At 37.6% G+C, this 18,491-nt stretch overlaps 1 protein-coding gene across 4 annotated transcripts in view; it reads right to left on the bottom strand.

Annotated features, from left to right (window-relative positions):
• EDRF1 (erythroid differentiation regulatory factor 1) overlaps positions 1-17,115 on the bottom strand; it is a 39,066-nt gene extending 21,951 nt beyond the window's left edge. For 2 of the 4 annotated variants that reach the window (XM_081329677.1, XM_081329678.1), the window contains exons 1-11: positions 16,908-17,115; positions 15,260-15,468; positions 11,469-11,535; positions 8,739-8,864; positions 7,501-7,625; positions 6,100-6,259; positions 3,213-3,314; positions 2,816-2,937; positions 2,131-2,242; positions 1,120-1,267; positions 272-380 (exon numbers count right to left, since the gene is read on the bottom strand). In XM_081329677.1, coding sequence (XP_081185803.1) covers positions 272-380; positions 1,120-1,267; positions 2,131-2,242; positions 2,816-2,937; positions 3,213-3,314; positions 6,100-6,259; positions 7,501-7,625; positions 8,739-8,864; positions 11,469-11,535; positions 15,260-15,468; positions 16,908-17,021 — 1,394 coding nt within the window. In that variant the 5' untranslated portion in view covers positions 17,022-17,115. The remainder of the gene's footprint in view (positions 1-271; positions 381-1,119; positions 1,268-2,130; positions 2,243-2,815; positions 2,938-3,212; positions 3,315-6,099; positions 6,260-7,500; positions 7,626-8,738; positions 8,865-11,468; positions 11,536-15,259; positions 15,469-16,907) is intronic. The other 2 variants (XM_081329679.1, XM_081329680.1) reach the window with 1 other exon arrangement.
• Positions 17,116-18,491: the final 1,376 nt, after the last annotated feature.

Here is an 18,491-nt window from a genome sequence, read left to right as displayed (position 1 = left end):
CATTATAACATACTCAAACAAAATATTTTGCTTTTTTCCCTTGCATTCTTTCCTCCTACAATATAAAACCCTATATCAGACTCCATTTAATTACTTTTTTAAAAGTTATGCACTGCATCAAAACAAGTGCCTATAGGATTACATTTTACATAGCCACTAGGATTAACATTTTACTTTTGGTAAAGGTCTTGAGTGTACATATGTAAAAGAAGGGTCACCCAATCCTTCTTTTATATAGATTTGAATCCTCGTGATATATAGACTAACTTACTTATAGAGAAGAATTGCAACTGGCATTGTGAAAGGGTTTTGGTATTTATCTTCTGTTTCTTCGCACAGGGTGGTGAGATCATACAACTTCACTATATCACTTCCACTTGCTGAAAGAAAAAATGTTTTCCAGTTTGTCTGATAAAATTAGAAGTCCAAAGAATCAAAAGCCAGAATTGTTGATAATTCTATAGTATTATAGAATATAAAGCTAATGGGTAAGATTTGCTCTGCTTTCAGTTTACCTAACCATTATTATGGCTCAAGGTCTTCCAATCAACACACAAAACTGAAAAATTTGAAACCTTCTTCCTGTTGGATTACGTGCATCTTGCACATGAAGGTATTAGATGTATGAGCTGTGGTAGCAGTGGTTAGAATGCAGTATTGTAGGCTAATTCTGCCAACTGCCAGGGGTTTGATCTTCACTGGCTAAAGGTTGACCCAGCCTTCCATCCTTCTGAGGTCAGTAAAATGAGGACCCAGACTGTTGGGGGCAACATGTTGACTCTGTAAAGTGCTTAGGGAGGGCTGTAAAGTGGTATAAAAGTCTAAGTGCTATTGCTATTACTCCCCCTGATTGGAAGCCTGAAAGCTCACAAGATCGCAGTAGTGGCAAACACTAACTTAATAGCACAAAATACTATCTCCTTATGCTGGGGTAAATGAAAAAGAAATTCTATGCATTGTCAGTGCAGCCAGTGATTAGAAAATTTTGGGAAAGAGATTGCTATTTCACTATCTTCTTTATTTTCTAAGAACTGTGAGCCTTCTGTACCATATTTCATTCCAAATCACTGCCATATTGCTAATTGCCCTTTCAAAAACAATTTTTTTAAAGAATCTTACCTTTAAACAGCCAGTATGTATGTCCTTCTTTTGTACAATTTGATTTCAGAAAAGATAAAATATTTTGAGCAATATCCTTTATTACTTTAGTAGAGAAATTGGAGTTCTCCAAATTGGGTATATCTTCTGTCTTAATCATTTCATATTTCTGCAATAAAAATTTTGAAGAATTTTTTAGAACTGAAAAAATATACTATCTGAAGCACTGATTGCAAAAGTTTCATTATACAGTAGTCCTCCCTTAGCAACTGTTTGAAGCTATGGTGGATGCCCCAAAGCTACTTACAACCTAACCCTGACATTACAGTCCCTGCAGTAGTTTGCCCTTACAATCAACCACAGGGATGCTGCAGTGCTTCACCTAAAGCCTGTGGGGATCTTGAAGGGTGGGTGGGGCACGGGGAGCCTCAGGAGGTGCGGGAAGCCTTGAGAGGCCCAGGACAGGCAGTGCCTTTCCCACAAAAGGCACTCAATGCTCCATTTAATGACCTGTGAGGGTTTTTTTTAAAAGCTGTATCGGGGTGGGGGGGTTGTTGAGAAAGGCTTTCTGGCTTAACGGCTCTCACCACTTGCAACTGTAATGGGCAGGTTCCACTAGGGTTGTGGAGGACTACCCATAAAGCTAAAAAGCTTGCACAACTTTTTGTGATAAGTTGGTTGATATAATACAGAAGTCACAGTTGTTAACATGCATAAAAGTAAGTTCTTGTGTACTGCTGAAAGTGAATATAAAACAGGCGCTTACAAAAACATTCACCAAGAAATCTCAGATGGGCTGCTATCCACTTGCCATAGCAACCTTCCTTGAATGGATGCTTTTCATTTTCTTCAACTAATATTCTCCTCAGTAATCAGCTAAGCTAGCTAGGAACTTCAAAGATTATTTCAGAACATATATAGGGGACATCACACTGGAGGAAATCATAGCAAATGTATACATTAACTCTCTGACTTATTCTTTTGCTGATTGAGATTAAGAAAGCAATTAGAATATTTTGACTAAAAACTTACCTGAACAATTCCATTGACATGAAAACACATAACAAGTTCTGGAACATTACAGATCAAGTTGTCCAACCAATAATCAATTCCTGTTAGCACATTAATTCGCTTATTGTTATCCCTTAAAATAAAAAATGTTCTAATGTTATTTCAATAAAATCATAGTTAGGACTCATTAAAAATATAGTGTTGATTCCAAATTAAATACTAGGTTAATACAATATAACCTTGTGAATATTAGCTATCATGACTAATAGGAAAATGAAAACATTTGCAACAGATATGAAATCAACAGTGGCTTTGAATAATGAGCATTTTTATAATTTTATTTCTATTATGTAGTGGAAACTTTTCAATTCAAGAAGCAATTTTAAGCTTGTCCTTTAAAACTAATAAATCAGAAGATCATATAAATTAAATAATTAATTCCAAGTGAAATACAGAGGCCAAAAATGAGAAATATACATATAAAACAGTTTGACCTATCAATATTTTACAAAAATTTTTTTTTGCAAAATAGACAAACATAGATTAATTTTTTTAAAAGACTCCTCATCTATTGGAAATACTTAAACTTAGTTCATATTGAATAAGGAATTACTTTTTGATGTGACTTTTTAACAGCAAGTTATAAATAAAAACAAAAGGAGCATTTTCCAACAGCGAGCTATCTTATCTAATTCACTTTATTCACCTGAGACGCAAGCTGACAGCAGGGTATCTTCCTCCTCCAAATATAGGCATATTTGAACCTACCAACATGTGAATATCTTCAAATGTCCATAAGATGTTCCGAACAAAGTCATTTTTAAGACCCTTTAAATTTGAAGAACATGCCATGTATAAACATTTATTCTCTTTATTATAAAAAAAGTAGCATAGCTTTACAGACTTTAAAAAAAAGCAAGATGCACAAGACGCAAATAAAAGATAATACATGGTAGCTATTCTAGACTTTCACAATAAAAAAATCAAGATGGCAGATGCCACAAAACAAATGATTAAAATGATCCCTCCCCACCCTCAGCTACACTATAAATCAAACTGAGCAAGGGGTTTTTCCTCAGGTCAAATTCCACATAAAATCATACCTGACTGCTTTCCCCGTCACTGAACAAAGTAGTTAGGTTTTGTTCTTTGGGGGCTGAGGCCACATGCCCCACTACATATGAGGGTTCAAGAGGCACATTTCCCTGTGAAAAGCACAAGGGCATAAGTGATTCTACTGTTGAAATTATATAAACTCTGTTTTTAATAAAGTACCTATTTTGCATATTTTATAACCGATCTGTGAAGGCTTTATTCACCGAGCATACATATTTACTAGGTTCTTTTCAACTGATACCTTTCAACAGTCCATCATGAAAATTGTTTAGAAACATCTCCTTTTAAATCTTTGCAATTTCTTTGTTCATACGAGCAGTCTTATCCAGAAAAACATAATTCTACCAATTTCTGCATAAAATTCAAGCAAGATTACTTACACACTAGACTTCGATACAGGTACTTAAATGTTTTGCAATAATAAAATTATAAAAGTTCCCAATGGATGACAAAATATTTGCTTGCATTTATATTACAAATATCCTTCAGTTTTATTAACTGTTTTTTCATTCCCAAATTTTTGAGCCCAATCATGGTAAAAGAAACACTGACTTCTTTTTAAGAGGAAACAAAAGAAATTACTGCTGGACTACACAGAAAACCTTTAAGAAAGTGAGTAAATGGGGAAAGGCTTTCTACCAGAGCATAGGCTTCTGGAAGTTAAATTGTTTATGAGCTACATAGAGAGGCCACAGATTTTTCCAGTCTTGCCAAAAAGCACTATAGACTGACGACACCTTTTCAGTAGTTCTACCATATATCTAAGTATCAGTTTATGACATATTGGCTACCCATGCAGTTATTATAAGCAAGTTAAAGCAAGAGAAAATGTTGAACAACATAGTGGTGCAAAAAGATCAAGAGGTAGACAAAGAAAAACATCCTGAATTTTGAAAGGACAAGTAGCCCATCCCGTCTGTGTCAGAGGCACCATGTAAAGCGTTTCTGAGTTGAAAGGATTAGCCACTGACATCATTCTGTCAAAAGGAGTACTGATTTACCACCAGCTTATCAAATACTTAGGGGGGCAAGGTCTTGGCAGCACAAGGATACCATAGAAAACTACTTAATAGCCAGCCATCAACACCCCAAGCAACAACTAAAAAGCCACACACAGCCAAGCACCATATAAATGCTACACACAGAATAGCCCAAAACACACACTCTGCTAGAGAGAAGTTCTCTGAGGATGGGCTCTAGCACAAGTCCAAAAGCTTGGAAGACTAAACTTCTGGTTCCAGTGAGTGACCCAGATTGGATCCTGGAACATATATATTTGCCTTCATTCGTGAGTGACATCACTGTTGGCCAGGCATGTTTCTGTGAATTTCCTTCCATGTCCCTGTCAAAAGTTGGAGCGAATAACAGCAGCTCAACCCACCAAGCAACAGCACACAGGTCTCAAACGCAGGCTTGATAAACTCCAACCCAGCGTCCTAACCACATGAGCCACCACACTCCTAGCATAAGAACGTGGGAGAAACTCAAAGGCTCTAACACTTTTATGCAAGACTAGAAATGTGAAGGTGTTAAAAACATAAAGGGGCTAAATTTTTTAAAAATAATATAGCCAGGAATGATAGAGTTAATTAAATTTAGCTAAGTAGGTAGAAAGGGACGCAGTGACTCAGTGGGTTAGGACGCAGAGATTGTCGATCAGCTGGTCGGCAGTTTGGCGGGTCGAATCCCAAGTGCCGCGTAACAGAGTCAGCGCCTGTTACTCGTCCCAGCTTCTGCCAACCTAGCAGTTCGAAAGCACGTAAAAATGCAAGTAGAAAAATAGGGACCACTACGGTGAGAAGGTAACAGCGTTTCGTGCGCCTTTGGCATCTAGTGATGCCGGCCACATGACCACGGAGACGTCCTCGGACAAGCGCTGGCTCTTCGGCTTTGAAACGGAGATGAGCACCGGCCTCTAGAGTTGGAAACGACTAGCACGCATGTGCGGGGGAACCTTTACCTTTACCTTTTAAGTAGGTAGAATCTATAATGTCAATCAGTAAATAAATTATATTTGAAAGTAAGATATCTTCCTGAGGTATAAAACTCTGAAGCAGATATTTTCTGTAAAGTACATCTCATATTGTTAGGTCATTTTACAACAGAATTCCTATAAAGATGGACCATAAGAAGATCGGGAAATTAATGGAACAAATTCAGGAATATATGAAGAACAGGAATATACTTGGAGAGCACCCTATATCAGCAGTAAAAGCAATGATTATATAGCAGAGGTTTGGCACATTTTTAAACAACATACAAAAATTGAATTACAGATTTTCCTTATTAACCAGATTATCTGAAGCAAAGTAATAACAATTAAAAACTGGCCTGACATAAATAACGACATGAGGTATTATATAGGTTTTAAGCAATCTATTTTTCCAAATTTCTTCTCCATTCACTATTCAGAGCTTAAAACAGGGAAGAAAACCATAAATCTTTCTATCACACCAGAAAAAAAGTATCAGTATAATTTACGTATTTTTCTCAAACACACTCTCATTTATTTTTTGTATGACCAGTGAACTGCCAAATATTCACGTTATCCAAAGTACTTTATAATCTCTTCTGAATACAGCCAAAACACATCAAGCAGCATAATCTGAAGTATGTTTAATAGTTTATTTCGGACTTCTACTCAAGCTCATGTACATAAATAATTTGGATATCCTAAGCACTCTCCACACCATGCTATCTAGTGAGCTCTTGTACACTCACTTACAAGATGTATTTTGCTCCCATCTACCTGTAAAAAAAGGGCAAGAAGCTGCAATTTGTCCCTGCGGTTTAACAGTCACCAGACTAGACATTGGCAATGGGTGCTGTAAGAAACAACTTCTACTATTAAGATAGAAAGGGCACAATATTTACCTGATTAGAAGCACTTGCATCTTCAGAAAGGGAGGAAGGCATTTCAAAAGGAGCTGGCCAAGAAACTCTGCTAGGTTCATCAGTTTCATCTTCTGCACTTTCTTCTTGATTTTGCTCTTTGGAACTAGGAACAGGTTGAGCAGCTTCATCACCATTGATACTGTCAAGAAAGAAACTGAAAATGTTAATGAAATCATTTTCATAAAAATCCTACATTTTAATATTGTTATTTTTAAATAACATACTAATATTTGCAATATGACACACAAAGATTTTTTTACAATGTATTTTTATCCCATAGCATGGTTTCAATAGAAGAGAATATAAGTATTACATTTCTCAATCGGCCACTTTTGTTTCTATCCACGTAAAACTAAGGTTCCCAATATGGTGTCTGTATTTCAAGCAACTGTAACATAATAGATTTGTCTCTTTTAAATTTTATCATTATTTCTAAAAGGGAGTCTACCATACTTAAAAACTTAGCCTTAGTCTACAATGCCGTATTTCTTTACAAGGATAATCCTTAAGTCTATAAAAGTCTTTTCAGTTTAACACAGTGCCTAGCTACCAGGGCGCATATGCAGAAAGGATAATGGAAAAATATCATGGGTGTATTAGATAAGGGATGAGTAAATAGTATATGAATATACAGTAGGTTGCTCAGGTTTTGTTTTGACGCAGTTTGATGTGATATGCACTGTGTACGTGTGCTGTCTTTTTTGTGCAGATCATTCTATTTGCCATTTTTTTGATAGCACCTATTTACTTTCTATGAAACGCTATTTTGGTATAATTTGTACAGGTCAATATGTATAATTCAGGATTCGACCCCCTCTCTGCTTTGGACCCAGTTTCCTGAATAAGTTACCTGTCCCTGGATCTCATCATTTTGCTTTTGATAATTAGTATTAGACCAGAAAAGCCATACATTTTCACAGGCATGCAATTTGCTGCCATTCAACCATATGGATCCACCATTACAAAAGTATAGACTGTTAAGACAGTTTGTTAATTCAATTTCTTTAGATACTTTAGAAAAGAATATTAAATAGAAATTATCCATTTCTAATACTAATCTGGATTCAAAGTGCGACATGTTCATGGAAACTTTAATATTTCCTTGGCTAGCTATAAAAACTGCAGCTCTCCAAAGGAAGGGAACCTTTTGGAACGACTTTCCATGAGAAATGAAGGTCTATAAAATCAGGAGGGAAAATCAGCTTCTATTCACTCTTTTTTTTCTCAGTCAATGTTCAGAAACAAAAGAGATATATTTTTGCCTAAGCTTTGAAATGAAGATTTTTTTTTGCTTAGGATGTAGATACAGTGCAGGCTAAATACAAGGGAATTTTTTTTAATAAAATTACAAAAACCAGAAAAAAAATTACCAAAAGGTACCTGTAATATAAAAATTTGGAAAGTATAGCTTTGTGGTACCAATGTTCTTTGCTCTTCTTTTTTCGCTGCCACTTCTGATCTATTAATCTCTGATAGAATTCTTTCAGCCACGTCCAGTCTCCAGTCTACATGGCAAACAAAAATAAGAACTTAAAAAGATAAATAGCAATTATCTTATTAATGGTTAAAAAAAAGATAAAACAGGTTTCTTGACAACAGTATATAAAATACATACAGCCTGGTATTCAGGCAGTACATCTATTTTTGTAATATAGGTATGCTTGACTTACAACATTTCACTTAGTGACCATTCAAAGTTACTGCACTGAAAAAAGTGACTTATGATCATTTTTCACACTTACAACCATGGTTACATGGTCAAAATTCAGACACTTGAAAACTGACTCATTTGACAGTTGCAGTGTCCTGGGGTCACATGATTATTTTTTGCAATCTTCTGAGAAGTAAAGTCAATGTGGAAGTCAGATTCATTAACAACCATGTTACTAACTTAATAACTGCAATTACTCACTTAAGTGTGGCAAGAAAGGTCATAAAATGGGGCAAAATTCACTTAACAGAAATTTGAGAATTACCTGTAAAAAATTAAAAATGAATGGTTTTCCATCTTTTCCCTTTTTTTTCTTTTTTTCTTTCTTTTTTGGTCTAATTTACAGCCCTGAAATTCGTATCTATTAAGAGATCTGTTCATTTGATATTAAGAAGTGGCTCACTGAAATGTATGTATCCTTAGCCTATGAATTACCTCTTGAATTATACATTAGAAAGACTGGCCAATATGATTCTTAGGTAAAGCCTAATTTGTTGTTCAAAAATAGATAATGTATTTTATTTAGCAATTACCTATTTTAGTGTTTTCTTTTTTCTGCTTTGTCTTATTTTTTTCTTAGCTGTATTAAAGCAATGGTGCCTCCAGCTGTTGAAGTAGTATATTATACCACATATTACCTACAAGTTGATCTTTTGAATTCTTTCAATTGTTTCATCAGACAAAATTCTAAAAAAAAGGAAGATGTGTGCCTTTTATCAAAATGTATTGATAGATGTTGCACAGAATTGGCTGCAATAATCCTAACCCTAGAATTCTCCTGAGACCACAGATTGTTTCACCGTCCCAAGTCTCCTAGCAAGAATCCTAAGTGTTTCTGTTAATATCATTGAAGGATAAATAGCGACACTGTCAACTAAATAAAATATTACAATAGAACTGTGACCACCTGCGATGATCTCATGAAGAGTTCTTGAATGTCTAAATCATCCAAAAGAAGCGTTCTCCCAATTCGATGTACTGCCATGCTGACATGTGATTTGCTGTAAGGTATCTTAAGAAGCTTTTTAATATTCTGCAGAATAAGTAAACACAATGTTTTTAAGGAATTAGGCAGAGCTGCAACTCAAAAGTTTCAATACAGATAAACTTGAGAGGAATAATAAAAAGAGAAATGAATTGGTTTTAGAGCAAATTACTGACATTTGTGAACACCATCAAAATTTTGAAAGGCTTTTCAATGAAATTTGAAAACGGTTCAGATATTCAGCAAAACGTCTGTGAATTCTGATTAAGGAAGTCATCCTATGGTTTGGTGTAACATTGAATTAGCACCTCACATTTCCTATAAACTTTAAAACATGAGTCAGAAATGTTGGTTTCAAAACAGTTCAGGAACTATGTTTTATACTAACTATAACTTAGGATAATGTTGTTCAAATTAACAAATTGTGGATATTTTTCTAATCCTAGCATTGCTGTAACTAAAAACTGGAATATTAAGCAGAGGAAAACTGAAAAGCTGTAAACCATGGCCTATTTAAATATTATGCTGTCAAATATTATGACTTGAGGAAATTCCTATGTAGAAGTAGTAGTGAGCTGGAAGTATAAACAGAAAAGTATTAACACACTTGGTACGTATTTTGGCTTTTGTTTGTTATTCTCCTGCTTAATGTTCTAGCTAGCAGGAGTGCCACTGAAGTCCAGAGCTGTTTTTGAAATGTTAATTTCAGCTCTTCATGTGGCTTGAGCTCAATGACTTGCATCTCTGTCCACTCTAAAACTGCATTTCTTTTTCACTCAGAAATTGCCCACTCCTTCTTTAGGAACTAATAATCTAAATACATGTGTTAGGGGTCCCCGACACCTGGGCCATGGCCCACTACCAAGCCGTGGCCCATTCAGAACCAGGCCGTGGAAGCAGTGGGTGAGCGCTATCGCGGAATAATTAACATTCCGACCAGGAGGCTGGACCGTGGTTCATTTGCATGGTGAATATCAAAGAAAGAAAATCCGAGGCATATTCTATTGTAAAACTTTTAATGAGAAAACAAAAGACCTAAACTGACTACATTCTCTCATCAGGCAGAAGAGAAAAGTAAGAAGTAACTGTGAGAAACTTTTTCTAGGCAGAAAAAGACAGACAGAAACGAGCTGCTGACAAAATTAAAACGGCAGTGACAAGCGCACGCAGCTGCATTTGTGTGAGCGGCGGGCATACGCCACTCACGCAGAAACATTCCCTCTCCCCAGTCCGCAAAGGCAGAAAGGCTGGGGACCACTGACATATATTATCTTGATCTGGCCTAATGAAAAATAACGTCAAAATCTATTGCAAACTAAGGCTATATTCCTGGTTTGGAAAAGATGAAAACATGTCTTTGTGAAGACAGTGTGCTAAACTGCATAATCAGCAACTACTGTTTTTAGCCATCTCCAACTGGAGATGGAAATAGTACAAGTCATTAGCCTGGCATCTTTATATGCCTAACAGGATTTTAAAATGTGCTATTAAAAACACTACAAAAAATGAAATATGCAACATGAGAAAATACTGAGAACTCTCAAAGGTTTAAGGAATATTTTAATTTCAGGAATGGGACAAACCATAGCACTTCTATACAACTAGTGGTACTGCGGTCAGGAGGCGATATTTCTCCATCATAGCATCTGTGGAGCTATGAAGCAATCTCCTCTTAAGAGGTGAGACTTGCCTGAACATTGGCTACCTTCTAGAAGTCAAGACTGATCTCTACAAAGTTTTAGATCATCCTTTCCTCTGTAATACCTCATCTCCCCACTCAAAACAAAATATATACCAAAATATATACTACTGGATGTAGCAGAAGAAATTCCAAACTCTGAATGGGAAATTAATAAATTGCCCCATTTTAATTTGATTGGACCACTTCTCTGAATGGAAAGATACTGTCAGAGGTTCTTTTATATAACCACAGGTTAGTGGGCTCGAAAACTCCAGGACAGCCAACACAACCCCACCTAGCTTCTAGGCAACACACCCACAGTTCACTATATACTTTTCTCCTAGGCTACTACAACTTCTGCTCCTCCACTACTACTTCTCTTTTGAGCCCCATTGATCGAGAACAGTAATAGTAAATTTGCCTTAGGCTACTTTAAGGATTCTTTAGTTCCCCAAATAAACCCAAATCACCTTTCCTTTCACACCCACACAACTCCAACCTTACCACATTCTGCTGTCTCTCTGCTCAGCTTTTATAGCCCTACATTGCTAGGCTTGTTAGAGAGAGGTCCATTTTGCACATACCTTTGGATTCAACCCATGACATTTGAATTAGATTTTGTCAATTATCCTATTAAAAGACAACCCTATTTTTGTAAAATATGAATAACTCAATATTAAAAGCATTTAATGCTGATAAATAGTAGCAGAAATTGTTATTTAGTGTGCACATGACTAAAGTCAGTATTGTTATATCAATATATCAACCAAAATTCACAATAAACACTAAAATAACCAATACAAATATATAATGTGGAATATAAATGTAATAAATATAATATATAAATGCAATATAAATGTAATAAAATAATCTTAGCACAAAGCTCTCCCCCTTTAAAGTAGTAAGATCAATTACATAGTCTAGCAAGTTTGTATTGTACGCTATACTATGTTACTTAAGAATATACATACCTCAGAATCAGATACAACATCCACATCGTTTCCAACTGAGTCGATAAAATCATATGCCATGCCAAAACTATTTTAAATAAAGATATGAAATTAATCAAGTCTTAGATTTATTTTTCAAAATCAATGCACCAACTTTTAACATTTCAGTTTTGTACCCCATCTTTTCATCACCAAGGCATTCACAACAGCTAACAGACTTTTTAAAATTGAAACTACTTTAAAACCGGTATTAAAATCACCATAATCTAATTCAAAAAGTCTGGCTAAAAAGGGAATTATCCTTTTCTAAAACCAAAAAAGAATGAAGAACTGCCAAAGGATTGCATTCCATAGTACTTAATCGATACATAGCTTTTAAATGTAATCCAAATTATATGTCTAAACAACATTATAAATCATTTAAATATCAGAAGTTTAGACCACTGCTTCCTTCTGACCTCTTGGCAGTAAGGGTGTGAAGGGTGATGCTAAGAAAACCCATCATTACCACTAATTCAGTTGTAAGCAAGAAAAAAGGGAACCACAATCTACCATCTGTATTATTGTTATTGATTTTTAGAGGAAGAGATCTCAGTCCTTTTCCTCAGAAAAATATTTCTTTTTTTAAAACTCTGTATTTATTGCCATTATTTTTCCTCAGAAAAACAAATATGTACAGGTAGTCATCGAATTACAACTGTAATTGAGTCCACAATTACATTTATAAAGCAGGCCACCATTTGACCAGACTCAATTTTAAGACTTTTGCAGAAATCGTTAAATGAACTCACTGTTTGCTATGGGGTGTTTTTTGCTAGAAACTGGAAGTAAAAACTGGTTTTGGCAAAAACATTGTAAATCATGGTCATGTGATTGCATGGTGCTGCAAATGGCTGTAAATATATGCCTGTGTTACTGAGCACCCAAAATGCGGTCATATGAACAACCGGTCTTAGATCAAAGGCTACTTGCACTCATTCTCCCCAGCAAAATGTATTAACAATATTTAAAACATATTTTTGGGGTTATCAAAGAAAACGGAAGAAGAAAATTCAAATAAAAATGATTCAGATAGTTCTCAACTTATGATTACAATTGAGCTCCAAATTTCTGTTGCTAAGCAAGGCAGGTTATCCCAAAGGTGCTTTTTCACAAGGCAACTGGACTTTGTTTTTCTTTGAAGACGTTTTCGCCTCTCATCCAAGAAGCTTCTTCAGCTCAAAGTGAAACGTCTTTAAAGAAAAACAAGGAAGTCCGGTTGCCTTGTGAAAAAGCACCCTTGGGATAACTATGACCTGGATGACTGAGGATCTCCTGATATTGAGCAAGGCAAGTGTTAAATGAGTTTTGTCCCATTTTGCAGCCTTTATTGCCACAATTGTTAAGCAAATCACTACAGTTGCTAAGTGAATTATGTGGTTGTTAATTGAATCTGGCTTCCCAATTTTTTCTTTGCTTGTTGGAAGCCAGCTAGGAAGGTTAAAATGGTAATCACATCACCCCGGGACAGTGCAACTATCATAAATACATGCCACTTGCCAAGTGCCCAAAGTCTGATCATGTGACCATTGGGGTGCTGCTATGGTCGCATGTGTGAAAACTGGTCATAAGTCACTTTTTTCAATAACTTCTGACACGAAACAAATAGTTGTAAGTCAAGGAATACTTATATATGCTCAGTTATTGTAATGAACACAGGGGTAGGATGGGAGAAGAGAGAGAGCTGATTAGAAATATATCGTTCTGTACTTATACCATAGGCTAAATCCAAATCCTTGCATAGAATACAACTGTTCCTTTCTAATCCTATTCACTACTCTGTTTTATTCTGCACCAAAATAAGGTTGGATTCACATCAGAATCACATCAGAATTTGAGTAGGTAGATTTAAGATTAATGAATAAAACAGCTAGAAAAAGCCATGGAAGATTACTTCAATATATGATTACTGTGGCAAGACGTACAGATGGAAAGATTCAATGCTCCCCATTATGGATGAATGGTTGATGAAGTTCACAGATTTTGCCAAAATAGATAAATTTTATTTATTTGTATCCAGCCTGTATTATTTTTACAAAAATAATACAGGATAATGCAGTTATTACAAAATAACTCAAGGCAACAAACATATCCAATATACCTTCCTCCTTCTATTTTTTCCACAACAATACTGTGAGGTTAATTGGGCTGAGGATGACAGGCCCAAAGTCACCCAGCTGGCTTTCATGACTAAAGCAGGACTAAAACCTACAATCTCCTGCATTCTAGTCTGTTGCCTTAACCACTACTAGACCAAACGGGTTTATCATAAATTGACTTTTTTGATTAGACCAAAAGTCCCCAACCTTTCCAACTTGGCAGCCCGGCCCTGCGTGGGGACAGCATGTGAGTGGCAAGCACACATGCATACAGTTCCATCTGTGTGAGTGGTGTGTGCGCGTGCCTTCCACTCACACGAATGGACCTTCACGTGTGAGCAGAGGGTGCTTGCACTCGCACACAATGTTCCACTCACACTAGCAGAGGGTGCTTTAGCAGAGGGCGCTTGTGCTCGCGTGTGAAACTCTACTCATGTGAAGCAGAGAGCAGTCATGCGCACTTGCCCACATCTCCCGCAGCCCAGTTTCAAACCGGCCTGGGGGGTGGGGCCCCCTGGATTAGAGAAAAGACTAAATTGACTTAAAGCTTTTACAGACATCTTGCATAAAAATGAATTTGTAATTTATGGTTTTGATAATTAGGGTTACAGAAGAATAATGTAACTTTAGAGAAATTAAAATATATTTGTACTTATAACTGCTTTGAAGAATATCAGAAGCATTATATCTTTTTTCTTCCTTTTCTTTTTTTCCTTCAGGTTTTTTCCTTGCACTTTTTGCTTTTTCTTTGATTTTTTTAAATCTTTACATTTTGTTTTTATTTTGCTTATAAGTATTCGGGTATTCGGGTCTTTTCCTGTGTAAGATTGAGTGTGTCTTGGCAACATGGGTTAGGACGCTTGGCAACTCAGTGGGTTAGGACGCTGAGCTTGTTGATCAGAAGGTTGGCAGTTTGGCGGGTTGAATCCTGAGTGCCGTGTAACAGAGTGAGCGCCTGTTACTCGTCCCAGCTTCTGCCAACCTAGCAGTTCGAAAGCATGTAAAAAAATGCAAGTAGAAAAATAGGGACCACTACGGTGGGAAGGTAACAGCGTTCTGTGCGCCTTTGGCATCTAGTCATGCCGGCCACATGACCACGGAGACGTCCTCGGACAAGCGCTGGCTCTTCGGCTTTGAAACGGAGATGAGCACCGGCCCCTAGAGTTGGAAACGAGTAGCACGCATGTGCAGGGGAACCTTTACCTTTAGGTATGCTCCTCCCAGAAACTGTAGTTACCTCACAGAGGTTTCCTCACCCCTTTATCTCAAGGGTTCCTCCGCAGTGCCTCCATAATATTCTGGCCTAGTTTCCCACTGTTGTTTCTACAGTTTCCATCTTTTCTATTCAATTTTCATGTCAAATCACTATTTCATAAGATTAACTTTGGAATTATAATTAATTAGTACTTAAACCAGCCATTTTATTGGGACTTTATTAAAAGCTCAATTATATGTCTTCGTTTTCTGCAACAGCTTTCCATTTGCTGAAAATGTCAATCTTCTAACAACATATGTATGTGTGTATGTGTGTTTGAATGAACTGATGCAAAATTCTTTAGATCCTATATTTCACCTTCCACACAAATTTATAATTTAGAACTCATTAGATGCCTTATAATAAACTTGAGAGTATTTTTTACTAAGACAGGGATAAAAAAGATTCTGAATATTTACCTTGAAAATGGTTTGCTTTTCTTGCTATTGCCAAGAATAGTTGCCCCTGCTGGTCCCAGTTTTGCACTTTCACGCAACCAGTTAGCAGGTGGAAGTTTTAGATCAGTCTTTTCTTGAAGACGGGAAAATGCTGCTTGTGGTGGTGCAGATGAATATTTTACCACAGCACTGCTCTTTATTTCATTGCCACCAAGCAACAACACAGATCCCTAAATTATATTTAAAAAATGAAAGAATTACAAAGTTCAACTGCACATACTCTGTACATGTATAGTTCACTCAATTGATCACATTCAAAAGTAACCATAAAAAAGAATAAGCAAAAATAACTAGTCAGTTTTGATACGTCTATGGAGATTCCCAGTCATCCAGAGAGTCTGGTTGTCTCAAAGGTGCTTTTTCAAAGGCAAATGGACTTTCTTTCTTTTTCCTTGAAGATGTTTTGCTTCTCATCCAAGAAGCTTCTTCAATTTTGATATGTGACAACTAAAGCTATCAGTTTGGGTAACAGAGTGCATCCCTAGGGACGCTGGGGAAACGAGGAAGACTTTCTGATCCTCCATACCGCTTGAGGAATAGAAACATTTCTGCTGCCACAAAAGAAGGAAAACTAGCAAATGCTCTGAAGCTATTTTGATGCCCCTCTACAACCACAAGACAGTTGTGTCTAATAATAATAATAATAATAATATAATATAAAGTTGGAAGGGACCTTGGAGGTCATCTAGTCCAACCCCCTGCTCAGGCAGGAAACCCTATACCATTTCAGGCAAATGGCTGTCCAGTCTCTTCTTAAAAACCTCCAGTGTTGGAGCATTCACCACCTCTGGAGGCAGGTTGTTCCACTGGTTAATTGTTCTGTCAGGAAGTTTCTCCTTAGTTCTAGGTTGCTTCTCTCCTTGATTAGTTTCCATCCGTTGCTTCTTGTCCTGGAGAATAGCTTGACTCCCTCTTCTTTGTGGTAGCCCATGAGATATTGGAACACTGCTATCATGTCACCCCTCACCCTTCTCTTCATTAAACTACACATACCCAATTCCAGCAACTGTTCCCTATATGTTTTAGCCTCCAGTCCCCCAATCATCTTTGTTGCTCTTCTCTGTACCCTTTCTAGAGTCTCGACATCTTTTTTACATCGTGGTGACCAAAACTGGATGCAGTATTCCAGGTGTGGCCTTACCAAAGCATTGTAAAGTGGTATTAGTACTTCACGCGATCTATGTACCAGATATTGTACCAGATAATGTACCAGATATTTCTGCAGAATCCCAGGAATTCCATTTCACAAAGGACTCCGCTTGTCCTCCTCTCTATTTAAGCAACTGGAAACTATAAACACCAGGGAAGTAACTAGCCAGAGGTTGTCCGCGAGGAGACCCAGAAAAAACGGACTTCTCTGCGTCAGTTATGGTTTTACTTCTGTCTGTCCCAACTTCACCCATTGGCAGGTCCTGCCACGTGAAAAGGAACTAAACGCTGCCTTGATTCACACGGCCCCCCAAGTCCAAGCGACTGCCACAGAAAGAAGGCAGCTGTGGGTTTCGCCTTTGGTGGGCTCAAAGGACCCCTGGGAAGGCAGAGCAGAAGCACAGAGTCCTGGGACTCCCGGGAAGGAGTTAGCAGCTGCCTTAAAGCCGCGCTGAGATACCTGTTTAGGCTCTTCTTGCTCTCCTGTCAGCGCCACTTGCCCGGGTTCGGACGTCCCGGGGTAGCTTCTCTCATTGGGGCAAACCCCAGCCCCCGTCCCCCAGAGGTCTCCCATTCGTTTCGCTCGGCTGGCGGCCGCGGAGAGAGCAGCAAGTTGCCACAGGAAGTTGAAAGCCCTCTCCGGCAGGAGGAGGTTCCTGCAATTTGGCAACCACCGGAAAGGACGCGAAGCCACCTCAGACGTCCAGCAATTTCTCTTTCTCGCTGTGCTTCTTTTTGGTTCCGTTCCTGGCCAGAGGAAAGCTCCCGCGCGCAGACAAGATCTCGCGAGATCTCCTGCTGATCTGTGAGAGGGGAAAGGAAGCGAGCGAGGCAAAGCGAGGAGAAAAGCGTAGGAAAGGCGCGTTTCCCCCCCCTTCGCTGTGGGATCATGGAAATGGTTAATTGCCATTATTAACTGTCGACTCGGGAGCACGTAGCCCGTAATAGTCAGAATAACGAGAGTTGGAAAGGACCTTTGAGGTCTTCTAGTCCAACCCCATTTCCATCTGTCCTGTTTGCCATTGTTCACTCCCTAGAGCAGGGGTCTTCAAACTTGGCCCTTTTATGACTTGTGGACTTCAACTCCCAGAATTCCTCAGCCAGCTTTGCTGGCTGAGGAATTCTGGGAGTTGAAGTCCACAAGTCATAAAAGGGCCAAGTTTGAAGACCCCTGCCCTAGAGTCTAAAATGGACAATGTGAAATTTGAGCGGGCCCCAAACAAGGAGTATATATCGGAGGTGGTGACCCTTTGAGAGCTGTATGCAACGAAATTTCATTTTGATGTATGCCGATTGGTGTACATTCAAAGTGACAATAAAGTTATCATCATCATCTTAGCAGGAAACCTATACATTTCAGGCAAATTTTTTATACCGCATCTGTATAGCAGCATTTAAGTATTTTGGAGAGTTATAGTCGAAAAACGTTTTAGTTATCTTTTGCTTAATTGATATAATTAATGACGCTTACTTTCAATCCGATTTAAAACTCTTAATGTTTGTCCAATCGTACCAAAAAAAACAAAACGGTTTTGTTGCGGGAAACTCATTCCCAAAATATGTTTAGACTATCTCAGGCCAAAAGCATTTTCTGATCATAATACAAGGCAAAATTCTGTCTACTTCTTGCATTATTGCAAAGTTATTTTTGTACAGCTGTTATATAATCTTTTAAGCTAAACAAATTAATTAGAATAATAATTGTGAAGCACAAGAACACAATATCTTCCCCCCCCTTCCCAATCTACCAGTGCTGCAAGTCCTCTCTCAAGACTTCAGTGCACCGTGAAATTAAGATCAGTTTGTTTTTGCAGCCCATAAAAGGTTTTACTATAATCTATGAAAACTTATCATAGCCTGGTGTATACATGGTACTAACCCATGGTTAGCTGTACAATAAACCACAAGTGGTTGGATTTCATGCATGACTTGTTAGGCTGTGCTGGTTACTTCTAGTATTAATCCTATCTTTACTATGTTCCATAGAACCCTTTAACCATGGTCTACTTCAAGTCACCTTGAAACAGCAGCCACTTTAGGTCTA

Source organism: Vipera berus (assembly GCF_964194415.1).
Source record: "Vipera berus genome assembly, chromosome: 5".
Lineage (NCBI taxonomy): Eukaryota > Metazoa > Chordata > Lepidosauria > Squamata > Viperidae > Vipera > Vipera berus.
This window is presented reverse-complemented; position numbering and strand designations above follow the sequence as displayed.